Source organism: Cervus canadensis, chromosome 29, assembly GCF_019320065.1.
Source record: "Cervus canadensis isolate Bull #8, Minnesota chromosome 29, ASM1932006v1, whole genome shotgun sequence".
In the NCBI taxonomy this organism is placed as follows: Eukaryota; Metazoa; Chordata; class Mammalia; order Artiodactyla; family Cervidae; genus Cervus; species Cervus canadensis.
Window position 1 is genome coordinate 27,314,761 of NC_057414.1, and position 13,992 is coordinate 27,328,752.

The 13,992-nt window shown below is 39.2% G+C and overlaps 1 protein-coding gene and 1 non-coding gene across 2 annotated transcripts in view; both read right to left on the bottom strand.

The window, feature by feature from the left end:
• Positions 1-661: 661 nt before the first annotated feature.
• Positions 662-13,992, bottom strand: part of CDON (cell adhesion associated, oncogene regulated) — a 103,163-nt gene continuing 89,832 nt past the window's right edge. Inside the window, exons 20-21 of the mRNA XM_043451390.1 lie at positions 4,646-4,920; positions 662-3,906 (exon numbers count right to left, since the gene is read on the bottom strand). Of these exons, the coding sequence (XP_043307325.1) occupies positions 3,743-3,906; positions 4,646-4,920 (439 nt within the window). The 3' untranslated portion in view covers positions 662-3,742. The remainder of the gene's footprint in view (positions 3,907-4,645; positions 4,921-13,992) is intronic.
• On the bottom strand, positions 13,510-13,616 carry LOC122431534. The gene has a single exon (XR_006266551.1). It is a non-coding gene; the product is annotated as a U6 spliceosomal RNA (small nuclear RNA).

Sequence of the window (13,992 nt, forward strand, 5' to 3'; positions counted from 1 at the left end):
ATACTGGAGTGGCTTGCCATTTCCTTCTCCAGGGGCTCTTCCTGACCCAGGGATCGAACCCGTGTCTCCTGCACTGGCAGGCAGGTTCTTGACTCTCTGAGCCACCAGAAAAGCCACTCGGGAAGTGCCAGACCTTAGTTGTGGCACGCAGGATCTAGTTCCCTGACCAGAGATTGAACCTGGGCCCCCTGGATTGGGAGCATGGAGTCTTAACCACTGGACATTAAGGGAAGTCCCACCCCAGACACTTTTTTTTTTAGGGCAGTAAAGCTAAGCTGTTTCTTAAGACTAAATTTCTGGGGTTCACATGGACATGGCTCTAGGTTAACGGTAAAAATAGACAAGGTCTGAGAAGGGATCCCTCTTTTCTCACTCTCCTCTGCCCTCATTTCCTTCCAAAGAAATGCTAAGCCCCCTAAGAGGCTGCATCTGCTTTGACAGAGCTCCTTGCTGCAGGTATTTTCCGAGCCGCCCCATAATGTATTTGTCCCAGATCCTTTTTCTTCAGGGCCTCGATCTCTGCAGTCAGATCAGAAGGGATTAACTCACTTGATTCTAAGTTGTGCAGAGGAGGTTTTCAAGGAAGGACAGGTCCAAAACTTTTCAAAGACGTACACCCACCCCCGCCACAAGCTATAAGCGGCTTCACACAGACAGGGAGCATCAGAGAAATGCATCTTCACGAGCTACTCTACATGAAAGCAGCATTGTCTTTTAATAGAAAATCATATCGACCAGATAAAACCTGTCAAAGCTACATCATTTAAAATATATACAATTTCAAACATAATATTACAACTTTAAGGAAAATAAAACATACTTTTCAATATGGTACAAAAACATGCATCTGAAAATCACTGCTTTAAGAGAGAGCAACACAGGTGAAATTCAGTTAGAAGGTTGGCAGTCCTGTAGCTGGAATGAGACTTACGTCACGATCAGCTTAGTAATCTGTATCCATCCTCGCGGACTCTTTTGACAAAAACCAAACCCAGAAAGAAATGCCTTTTGTTTTTAAAGACCACTTCAAGAGGTTTAAAACACTGCCATTTCACTTACATTCTGTACAGCACCCATCATCAGAGGATCAGTGCACAACCAAAAGAAGAAAAAAAAAAGGAGCTACAGAAATGATATAGCCGAAGAGGCAGTTTGATGCTAAAACAAAGACTCACAGAGTTCTCAGAGGAGAAGGGATGTGAAGAGGTCTGAAGGATTACAGGATCACTATCACGCTGAGAGAAGGTCAAATTTCCGGGGAAGGGGTAGTAGCAAGGGGGGTCACAAGGAGAAATGAGGGCTCCTGGGAGACCAGGTAATAAGCTCAGAGCTCTGCCCATGGGGGACAGCCTCTTTAGTTGTGGCGCTAGAGCATCAGAGGAATTCTGCAGTGGGGAGGACCGGGGGCTTACAGGAATGGGTTCCATCAGCAGAGTGAACCGCAATGGTTTTGGAAAGCAGTCTGGAAAAACAGGAGCTCAGATTACTGCTCCAGATAAGTTCAGATTCAGGCTCTGTGGCTCACCCGTGTGACCTGGGGACTTTATCACCTACTTAGTAGATGTGTCATAACAGGAAGGTTTGAGATAGTAGTAGCAAGCACCAGTCTGGTACATAACAGTTATTCCACAAATGTTAGAGCCATCGCCCATGCTGTCCTGTCCTCTGACTTCCTGGCAAATAACATTAGGTAGGACTGTTTTGGGTAAATGTGCAGAGCATAAAAGTTCAGAACAACTCATAGTCAGAGAGCACTCGTAACTCCTAAACATGAAGGCAATTATATATATATATATATATATTTATATTTATATATCTCAATATATAAAAGCATTTTTTATAAATAAAAATACAATTAAAGGGATAACACTTAAAACAGCGTTACTAATAATATAAATAAAGCAGTCCACAATGAGATTGCCCTACAGGTAAAGTCATTTTTCTCTTCCTAGTGGACAAATCCCATATTCAAACTCAATCTTTAAAAGCAGTTTATGACCTAAGGCTCACGCTAATACACCTCTGTTTCCTGAATCAAAATGACTGCTTACAAACACGTAGTCCCCAGTTTTCTAAAACTCCCTTTGTGAGTGTAGCCCTAGAACCTGACTGGCAGACACAGGGTATGTTTTCATATTCCGTGCGCTAGGACTTTGTCCTTTGCTGGCCACAGAAGTAAAGGATGCAGACAACTCCCTCCAAAGCTAACTGCATCTAGGCAACAATGAAGAATAAATCCAGTACACTATAGGTGGGGATGTCTGGAACGGAGAACTTGACTGGAGCATCCGTGACACCTGACTATGAAATTGTATCCACTACATTCTACTCCAAGTAATCCTTGCATAGTGACCCAGCTCACATGGCACATTCCACTAACAGTTCTATTTCTAAAATATATAGACATATGTAAGGGAATATGGATGCATTTACACAGAAAGTTGATTAATACAGTATTCTACTCTATTTCACTGCAACTGTTGGGAAACTGTAAAAATATTTTCATTTATGCTGGAATCGCTTGACTCTCCATAAAGAGACTTGTTTTCTGTTTTGTGTTTTTTTTTCCCCAAAGGGATGCACAATCCAAAAAAGAGCAGTGATCCATAAAGCTTGAGTCAAGCTATCAAATACACTCAGAGTGCTGTGTTGTTTTGTTTCAGACGTGGAGAAGAAAAGCCTTTCAACGGCAGCTGCAAATGTCCTTGTCACTCAGAGGCAGCAATAACTGTGATTTACGAGCTCTGCCAGTCAAAGCTATAGGTGCCTGTTACAATGACGACATTCAGGAAAAACGTCCGGAAACTTCAAACCTCCAGATTCTTTTCTAACACTCACATCTTTCAGGTATTGCCCAAGCTGGAACTTAGAAAATACAGATTTTTCAGGGGTGGGGCACCATGATACTTCCTATACTAATGGGAGAGCTTCCGCCAAGATGATCCACCTGGAACCTTCCCTTTCTTCTTAAAATATGGATCTTTCTCTTCTAGTCACCACTTGAAAGTCTTATTTTTCTTAGAAACAGTCAAAAAGAGCCCCATGGTAACCATGTTATAAATAAATGTAATTTTAAATGATACTGGATCTGAAGGCATTCTTTTTCTCTCTGGTCCTGGCTCCCTTTCTGCCTTCTGCAATAACCCAACCAGGCCGCCTTAACCTCCACCACGTCCACAATACTGTGATTACTGCCTAGATAACTGGACGTAACCTGTGCCCATATGCAGACAGCCTACAGGTCAACTATCACTTCCGTGGAAGGCACTCATCAAATTCACAAGACATCTATTATAAACATCAGGTGTTACAACTGTGGGTGGTTTCAAATGTTCTCAGACAGTCTGATAACACAACAGTGAAAGACAACTTTCCATCTGAAAATTCCCAATGGCCTGTGCAATCCCAACTTAGCTGACTCAGCCAACAGGTAGGATCCTTGCAGGAGGGGCTCTTACTATCGCTGAGGCTCTTGGACAACATGGTCTCAGGTGTTTCAACTGTGCCAAACTAGGTTGTTTACTGATGAGGGAGAGGAAGGAAGAGGGAGGGAAACTTTTAAGGCATAAATAACATAAAAGGGCACACATTTTAAGATACATTCATATGACATCACTACAACAAAAAATAAATAACGCTCTTTCTCTGAACTGAATTAACGTCCTTCACACAGTCCACCCTCAGGGTTGTTTCGTGCAGTTACTGGCTTGCAGTGGGAACGTGACCGGGCACTGCCGCATCCTCAGGTTTCCTGGGGTTGCTGAAGGACGCCTGGAGGACTGTCTACAGGAGTGCCAGGAGGAGACCATGGTGTCTTTTCAGTACAGTCCTTTGAGACAGGTGGCAAAATAAGAGGATTCCAACTTAAAATGTTGTTCTCAGCTTCTGAGGGCACACAGCTGTCTCCTGAAAAACAAAGGTTTGGAAGCATTATGAAATGAGAAAGGCTGATTTTTATCAAAGCAGTCTAAAAACACTACCTTCAGCAATAAAGAAAGAACCATGAGCAAAATTAGAGACCAGTTAAGTTTACGTTTGAATCTGAGGGAGGCACAGGTTTAAAATAAAGTTGAGCTCTCATGAACAGTTATATGATTCATCTGAGGGTTACAGCAAACCCCTTAAAAGCCCCAAAATAACCGTGTTCAAGAACCACTACAACTCCAGAATCAACTCAGATGAGAAAAGAAGCCTAGGATCACAAAATGCATCCTTCTAGCAAGTCTGTGGTTCAGGTACAAACTGAATTAAAGCCTATTTGGATTTATTTTCCAGAATGTAATAGAATGAACAATCAGAGATGAAGGATGTGTATCACAGAATTTCAGGGACTTCCCTGGCAATCCAGTGATTAAGATTCCCTGTATTGGGAGTATAGGTTCAATCCCTGGCTGGGGAACAAGATCCTATATGCTGTGGCCAAAAAATTAAAAAACGGCAAAAAAAAGAACATCCCCAAGCACCCAAGAATTTCAAAGAATCCTTTACAGAGTCAACTTTTGTTGACATATCCAATACCCCCACCCAATAATCTAAGAAATATGAGTTGATCACAGAACAGTCTGAAAGCATCATCTCTCCTGATACAGTTCTTAGTTAACTGAAGACTACCGAGAAACTTGAGATTTATAATGTCTTGCTGTACCTCTGTGGAACTCTGCTGTATCTTCCACACAATCAGAGTTGGTCCCATCTCTACTGTCTTGACAGCAAATCGGCTGAGCAGATGTTGGTGTCATGTCCTCCTTGATGCCCTCCTCGGGTGACTGAACACAGTCGGGGACCGTGGAAGCCAGACACACAGGCATCTTCATGTGACTGAAGGGCTTCATTTCCAAACCATCTTGAGGATAAGGTGCTATCACTGGGACCACAGGAAGGGGGCTGCTGCTGAAAGTGCTGCTAGCTTTGGTGAAACACCTACAAAGGGTAAACCAAAAGAGACAGAATTGTCTCTAGAGGGATCAATAACTAAAATTCACTTATTCTGAAATATTATTTGGTATTTTGTATTCACAGATTCTTAAGGAAGACTGGTGCTTAAAAATAACTAAGTGATTCACTATGATTTGAATTATCAAGATCTCAAAAATTATAGTTAAAGTGAAATACAAAGGAGAATGCATCAAAATGCAAACCAGTGAATAATGGAACAGTACACAATGACTTATCATATGCATCCTTTGCCTCAGTCCACTGTTAGAAATTGTCTTTCATAATAAACTAGCTCCTGAATATAGTACACAGAAGGAAGAGGCCATTCATGCTGGAAGGAGTGAAACAGAAAAAGAGGAAAAGGACAGAAAGCTAAGAAACTTACAGCCACGTGAGAGAAATGACCTTACGAAAGCCAACAAAAATACAGTTTTGAAACCAGGTATGTTCCCTTTCACTCTAGGAAGAAATACTACAAGAACTAGACATTCAAAATCCAAGTTTTGTTTATTTTTCAATTTTTTTTCTTTGCAGAATTAATTGCTAGAATTTATTAGTACTAAACATTCACTTCAATTCTGCCCTACTTTTATTTCCTGTCTTCATCCAAGATATGTGATTTCCTCTAATTTTTTCTTCCTGTTCTTCAGATTGGATAATCTCTATTGATCTTTTAGTTTATTGACTCTTTCTTCTGTTGTCTTCAATCTGATATTAAGCCCAAACAGTAAATTCTCCATTCCAGTTATTTATGCTTTTCAGCTTTGGAACTTCCATTTGATCTTTATAGGTTCTATTTCTAAGATGAAATTCCCAACGTGAAGGCATTGTTCATTGAGTCCTTGAGCATATTTGTTAAAGGGTCTGTTTCTATTGACAATTTTTTTCCCTTGAGTAAGTATCACTTTTTCCTATTTTTTACATGTATAGTAACTTTTTTTTTAAACTGGATTTTTCCCTCTGATTTTCTGGTTATTCTGTTGACCTCAAACTCTATCTTTCAATACCTTCCGTTTGTGTTCTTGATCCAAGATTGAAGAATGTCCTCAGGCAAAAACATATAGACAAATGTTACCCATTGTCTTTCAAGGTTAGATTTATTCAGTTTCTGCCTGTTTCTAGTTACTCTACAATACTTTCAGATTGTCCAGATTCCATCATTATTACCCTGGATGATAAGCCATTCCATCATTAACAGAAACTAGAGACTGGAGACCCAGAAGTATTTACATATAAAATAAAAATATTTTTTATTTATAAAATTAGGAGTGAGAAAAGTGAAGACATTTCATGTGACTTTGGTCGGGAAGGTTAGGTAGGAAATACACAAGTATACTGGAGGGAAGCACGTTAGGGAATAAAGATAAGAATTCTTTCGACTTCCAGCCTTCTAACATGGGGTAGTATGTTTCTGGAACATAAAATCAGTAAAGGGAAGTCCACACAACTGTTACCAGCATCTCTGTTGGTTCAAGTTATAAGAAATAACAACTGTTAAGCTTGAAGCCTTGGAACCTGAAAGAGAGTAAGATATCTGTCAGTAAATCAAATCCTTAATTTAAATAAGTTCAACTTAAATTTCAAAGAGAGAAATATATTGACTATACACTTAGTAGAATTCAGATACCAGTCATCTGGAATGAAAGCAAAGTATGTTTGTCAGGTATTCATCTGCACAGAAAATTATGACCACAGCATAATCTAATATGACTGTAATCCTAACTTTTAACACTATCAGAAAAAATATATACCTGATTCAAAGAAAATCTGCATTCCGATGCAAGTGTTAAGGCAATAAAAAGCAGAGGAAGAAAAAAAAAAAGAAAAAAAAAAGCAGAGGAAGCACTGGTATGGAAGAAAGTTTGCTGGAGTCAGAATCAAAGCACTGGGATAGCAGACCAAGGCTCCAGGAGAGCAAGGCATTCCTCATGGGTCTGCTGGACATTTCATTCAACTCTGAACTTAAAATTTTTTCTGGGATGCTGGGATGCCAACAAAGGTAAACACAGATCTCTTGACATCCATTTAAAAGTGTCCATGTTATCAGTCTCTTTTCATGAGTCTCTTCCGCTGTCTCAATACCCAGGGAATCTGAAATCCCTCTTGAATGTATTCAATTCATAAGAAACTACAGATTCTAAACAGGGTACTCACCCGAAATGTGTGGCAAGGGCGGGGGAAAACTTTTTAGTTTCTTTTTCTGGCCCTGCCATGTAGATTACAGGATCTTAGGTCCCTGACCAGGAAATGAACTCAGGGCCATGAGAGTGAAAAGTGCTGAGTCCTACCCACTGGGTCACCAGGGAACTCCTGGAAAAATCTTTTTGCATTCAAATTACTTCTAGTGAGAATTTACTATTATATATCTATATAAAAAAACATACTTAGAAGAACCCTTTATTCCAAAAGCATGTGACATGTGAATACCTTCTAAATGTCAGACACTGCGGTAGACACTGAAAATATAAAGATAAATACAACAGGTTCCAGCTCCCAGTCTAGCATAGGAGAGTAAGTAAACAAACGGTTACACTATAGTGTAGTAAGTATAACGTAAGAAGATATAAGACACTGGGAGCACTCAGCTTTGAGATGGGTTAGGGCTGTATGGCTGATGAGAATAGGGTACTTTCTGCATTCCAACTAGGGACTAGTGTGTATCCTTCCATGCTCTTTCAGACTCAAGTGTCTTATAATTGAGGAAATTACATTAGATGACAATTAGAGAGTAAGAAAGATTCTGATTTCCAAAACCCAGAAATATCTCTGGTCAAGGGAATCTATATGACTACCATGATTTGTTGAAAATAATTCTTAAAACTTATGTTCCTGGCTTCTGGCTATGACTGATTAGTTTATATCAGAACAACTCTCCTGCCAAGAGCAACTAAAAAAAAAAACAAAAAAAGATGGAGACATTGGAGTTTAAATCTGTTGGAATCATCAGAGAGCTACCCAGCACTTAAGTGGCTAAGATTCCAGAAAGAAGGTAAAGGTGAGTTTCAGCACCACTTGTCCTCACAAAGCATCTGCCCAGCTCAATGCAGGATGGAACACTGAGGCGTCAGGCAGGCAGTGGAAGCTGAGGAACTGAGAACTTCTGGCACTTTCATGGGGCTGGGAAGACAGAAATTAAGAGTTCAGAGGCTGCCAAAGAGAAAAGGCCCCGTAAACAGCCCAGGCTTTTAACTGGGACCCTTGAAGAGTTACGCTGTAAAAATAACGGTGAAGCAGAAGAGACAAGGCTTTTAAAAAGACTTGAAACTCAGCATTAAATCATTTAAGTGGGTTAAAATGATCTGCTCCTTGCCTAATTGCCTGCCAAAAGCAAACGCAAATCCTTTCTGGGGGAAGAAAACATCTTCCAGAGCCTCTAGGAGTTTTTATATGCAACGTCTAGAATTCCATAAAAAATCACCAGGCATTTCTGAAGACAGAAATAAAAGAAAAATAAGTGATGCTTATATTGAGTTAGGAGACAATGACTTTAAAAGAACTGGATGATTATATTCAAGAAAAAAGGTGACAAGACGGAGAATTTTAACAGAAACTGAGCATCTAATAATAATTATTATTTGGAATTTCTAAACTAATAAGTAGAATATCCTAAATGAAGAACTCAGTTCATGGAGTTAAGTGGAAATTGAGCACAGATGACCAAAGGTTTACTGAACATGAAGTGTGTTCAGACTGGACACAAAAGTGTGGAAAATATAGAAAGAAGCGTAAGAGACATAAGGGGCATACAGAAAAGCTCATACATAGAATGAAATATTACTCAGCCATAAAAAGAAACAAAATAATGCCACTTGCAGCAACATAGATGGACACAGAGATTGTCATACTGAGTGAAGTAAGTCAGAGAAAGACAGATATAATATGATATCACTTATGTGTGGAATCTAAAAATTAAAAAAATGGTACCAATGAACTTATATGCAAAAGAGAAACAGACTCACAGATGTAGAAAACAAGCTTTCAGTTACCAAAGGGGAAAGGGACAGGGAGGGAGGGGTGAATTGGGAGTTTGGGCCTGACATACACACACTATTATATATAAAACAGAGAACTGGTAAGGACCTACTGTATGGCACAAGGAACTCTGCTCAGGACTCTGCAGTGACCTATAGGGGAAAAGAATCTGAAAAAGAGCGGATATATGTATATGTATAACTGATTCACTTTGCTGTACCCCTAAAACTAACACAACGTTGTAAATCAACTACACTCCAATAAAAATTACCTGTAAAAAAGAAAGGGGACAACAGCAACAAAGATAATGTTGGGAACTGTGAATAAACATTGACTGCTAAAAAACCGAACCTGTATTGTCTTAAAAGATTTTCAATATTTATAGAATTAAACTATATGACAAAAATAACAAAGCACTGGAGAAGAGACTAGAGTTAAAACGACTCTAAAATATTTTGCTGTTCTAGGAAGTAATAAAAGTACTAATGCATGTTAGACTCCAATTAAGGCCATAATGTCCAGTGCCAAGCACATAGTAAATGGCATATCATAGGACTTCAAAAATGGTGAATATGGATACAATAAACATTGAACATCGAACTTTTTAAATAAGCTTTTCTATAAGCAAGTAAAATTATTATCAAAGAGCAACAACTAAACTAATTGGTCAAGATATCTTATAATAGATCACACCCAAAACTAAGACACATAGATTAAAAATGAGAATGAACCATATACTTACCTCTGAAGATTTTTGTACCACAATAGAAGCTATCTCTGCCCTCATTCATATTGGCTCTGTTGTTTAGCTTTCATTCCAACTGTTGGCTTCAAAGTTATCTGACTTAAATGTCAGTCTTCTGGAGGATGGGCACTGCCTGTCCTCGGTGTCAGAGAAAGCTCTGAGATCAGTGAGACACAGGGCAGAGTCAGGCACTTAATGAAACCCCCAATCATGATGTGAAACAAACAAAATGAGCTTCTGGCTTAATGTCCCATTTCTCTGCAGGAATCTGGAAGTAATACAAAGGTACCTGAAACCTGAAAGACAAAAAAAAAAAGGATCAGGTCAGAAAGAGACATTTTCATTTAAAGAAGTAAAGTTAAGGTGTAAGAAAAAAATATACTTGCCAGAATTTGAAACACCAGGGCAGTTCCCTAAAAAACAAGATACTGTAAGTTAATAACTGGCTTTCACAGAGCTAACAGGAGTGAAATTTGATAATGTTAACAAAAATAATGAAGACTCACCAGATTAGATGCCTTCAATTCTTCTGTTGTCTTCTTTCCCCTCTTTCATTTCTTTTTTGTCCTGCTCGTTTCTTTAATTTAAAGCAATGGATGAGATTTTTAAAGGACCTCTAAGGGCAGTCTAACAATATGAGTGTAGAGCACTTTTGCGAACATTTTATTTCACAGATGTTTGATCACAACACTGGCTGCCAGCCTTAGAGCTGTTACAATATGGCAGGTGTGATTCTGATACTGCTTTCATTGATGAAAACAAGTGGCAAGGCTTCACATTTTCCAAGTGAATACATTAGTTTCTTTCATAGTGGAAAAAAAAATACAGCACTATTGTGATAATGAAGGTGAACGATATGGATGGGACAGGACCAAAGGATGGTGAGGATAGAGGCGCCAGGGCCAATTACAGTGAATAGTATCTAGAGAGCTGATACTGTCATCTGGCTTTATAAGCTGGGGTTAACAAGTAAATACATATGTTTTAAAAGAAATTACAGATATTTAGCAGGAGAAAAGTGCAATTTCCTACTGGATATTCTTTAGCATCTATCTTTCAGGTAAGTGATATAGAAAATTACTGCAGTGCATACTTTTATTCCAAACTTTGAGTTTCAATTAACAGGGTGGTGTTGACAGTAAAATCATCATGTGCGTTAGACTGGTAAAGTGATGATTACCCAAATTTCAACCTGATAAACCAAACTGGTTTAAAATGTTCTAGTACAGTGAACCCTAACTCATAATTATTAGTAATTAACCACATACAGCAGGGCCTCCAATCACCGTGTTCTAATGCCTGATAATCTGCAGTGGAGCTAATGTAATAGCAATAGAAAGAAAGTGCACAATAAACGTCATGCACTTGAATCATCCTAAAACCATCCCCCCCCCGGGTCCATGGAAAAACTGTCTTCCACGGGGACCACTGATGTAGAAAACCAAATATAAGTAATTGAGTCACATTACTTCTAGTTCATTTTTGGATGTCTGCATGGGTCAGCATAAAAACGGCTTTAACCTGGGGGTTACATGCTAAGATATAAACAGAGGATATAGTCTATAGAAAAGAAACATGATACCTGTTCTGAATGTAATTAAGCTTGTAACAAGTGAACCAATTCTTTTACTGATGCTTTAATTAAAATTTCTAAAGCAACCAGATAACTACAAAAATAGTACCTGTATATACGTAAGAGACTCAAATCTACAGGTACTGAGAGAGAGAAAAGGGCAAATGTCTGCATATTTATGACATTATTAACATGCTCTCACAATGCACATCTCACAGTTTATATGATACAAATAATTTGTAATTTCTTTTTTTTTTTTTTGTAATTTCTTATCTATCTTTGGCTTCTCAAATGACCTTTCAGTTGCAGTTATTATTGGCTTAAGGTGGAGTGACAGTTTTCAATGGGTTGTCTCTGGCTCAATGAAATGACTTTGCCTAACTTTGAAAGCACTGAGTAAACGGAACTCTGTGCATCTTGCCACATACGAAGATTTGTGCTGCTCTGCAAGAATTCAGGTGGTCTGGGACCTGTTAGTTTATTACTAAGGTATCTTTCAGGAAACAGGAGAGGGCTGTCTGACCAAGGTAGAAGATAGGAGAATGACTATTACAGTGTCATAAAAAATAAAATATTCTTGAAGCAGCCACCTGAATAGCACACGCTAAGAAATAAGAAACGGGAATAGTAGCGCAGCATCGTGTTTGGAAGAATACGTTGCATTAGTATTTGACTAAACATATTTTGGACACTCCAGCAAAACTACATAGCACCTCTGAAATGTTTTGCAGAGAAGTATCCCATTTCTGATTACATAGTTGAACATTTGTTAAGGATGATTATATACAGAATTTCTGTGATTAGATAATTGTATACATTTTGCCTTAAGTTTCCTCTTCTGATTATCCCTGGAGGGCAGGGACTAACTACCCACGAACCTCTTGGATGCATGATACTTATTTTCATGAATGTGTTCCATGAATATCCTCTGAAACCGTCTCATCTTGGTGGTGGTTCGCTTTGACGTTCACCTCACCCTTGCTGTTTCTTCTTGCCACTGTGTCTGTCACTTTGCTGACCTAGCCCTTATCTTGAGGAGGTCATCAGTTACCCTGCAACAGAACCCTGATGACATTCCTCTAGGGCCATGGAGGTCCTCCGTTCTCACCATACACTCTTTGCTACAGGCTGCAGTGACCCAAGCCATGCAGTGGGCGTTTCCTTTTGGGAATTAGTTTATTCGTGGCTGTCACACAACAGGCAACAATACATGTTGGTGTTAGTCACTCAGCCATCTCCGGCTTCCCTGGTGGCTCGGACGGTAAAGAATCTGCCTGCAATGCAGGAGTTGGAGGTTTGATCCCTGAGTTGGGAAGATCCCCTAGAGAAGGAAATGGCAACCCACTCCAGTATTCTTGCCTGGAGAATTCCATGGACGGAGGAACCTGGTAGGCTATGGTCCACGGGACTGCAAAGAGTCAAGCACGACTAAGCAACTAACACTCCCTTTAAATACATGTTGGGTGACTATAAATGATGCAATGCATTATTGAACGTGGCAAGCTCACGCGCTCTCTCTCTCACACACACAATCTTACAAATAAAAGACCAAAAGCATGTACTGTTCTAACCACATGACTCCTTGACAACAGGATCAGGGCTCCATATCAAAAGTAGAATATAAGTAACTTCCCCCAGAAAGGAAGGTACCAATCAATTAAAGAAATTAGACCCAGTTTTTTGAATATTTTTCTTAGAGAATCAGGGAGATTACCATAGATGGAAGAGAATCCAAATCTTGGGCTCTGTGTATTTCCTTCCTTTGGTTTTATGGCTAGTTTTGAAGTAGCTGAGTGGTTAGGGATAGGAGATGGGTTGAATCATAACCAATTAACCTGCTGGAGCAGAGTCTAATTGTCTTTATTTTTTTTTTTCATTTATTTTTATTAGTTGGAGGCTAATTACTTACAATATTGTAGTGGTTTTTGTCATACATTGACATGAATCAGCCATGGATTTACATGTATTCCCCATCCCGATCCCTCCTCCCACCTCCCTCTTTACCCAATCCCTCTGGGTCTTCCCAGTGCACCAGGCCCGAGCATTTGTCTCATGCATCCAACCTGGGCTGGTGATCTGATTCACCCTAGATAATATACATGTTTCGATGCTGTTCTCTCGAAACATCCCACCCTCGCCTTCTCCCACAGAGTCCAAAAGTCTGTTCTGTACATCTGTGTCTCTTTTTCTGTTCTACATATAGGGTTATCATTACCATCTTTCTAAATTCCATATATATGTGTTAGTATACTGTAATGGTCTTTATCTTTCTGGCTTACTTCACAAAAATATGGAACGCTTCACGAATTTGTGTGTCATCCTTGCGCAGGGGCCATGCTAATCTTCTCTGTATTGTTCCAATTTTAGTATATGTGCTGCCGAAGCGAGCACCTAATTGTCTTTAGATAAGCAGTTGTTTTCATATTTCACAAACCAATTGGGTAAACCAAACCGTCCACCTAAAAGATCTACTATTATAATGGAATGTTTTCATATTCATCTCTACACACTTATGTTTATCTGAGTATATCTGACTCAGTGGAAGGTTTCAAGTTGGTGAAGGAGTACCTTCAAACCCAACAATACCCAGACTTTTAAGGTGATCATTACAGAAAAACCTGGAGGTCATTTATAATACCTACATTTTCTAAAGCACTATTCCCAATAGTTTTATTTCTCCTCTTGACCACCAGCCATGTATAGCTCATACTTTTTTCCCCAGATGGATTATATACATTTTTCCAAGTTGATTTTTACTTGGCAACTT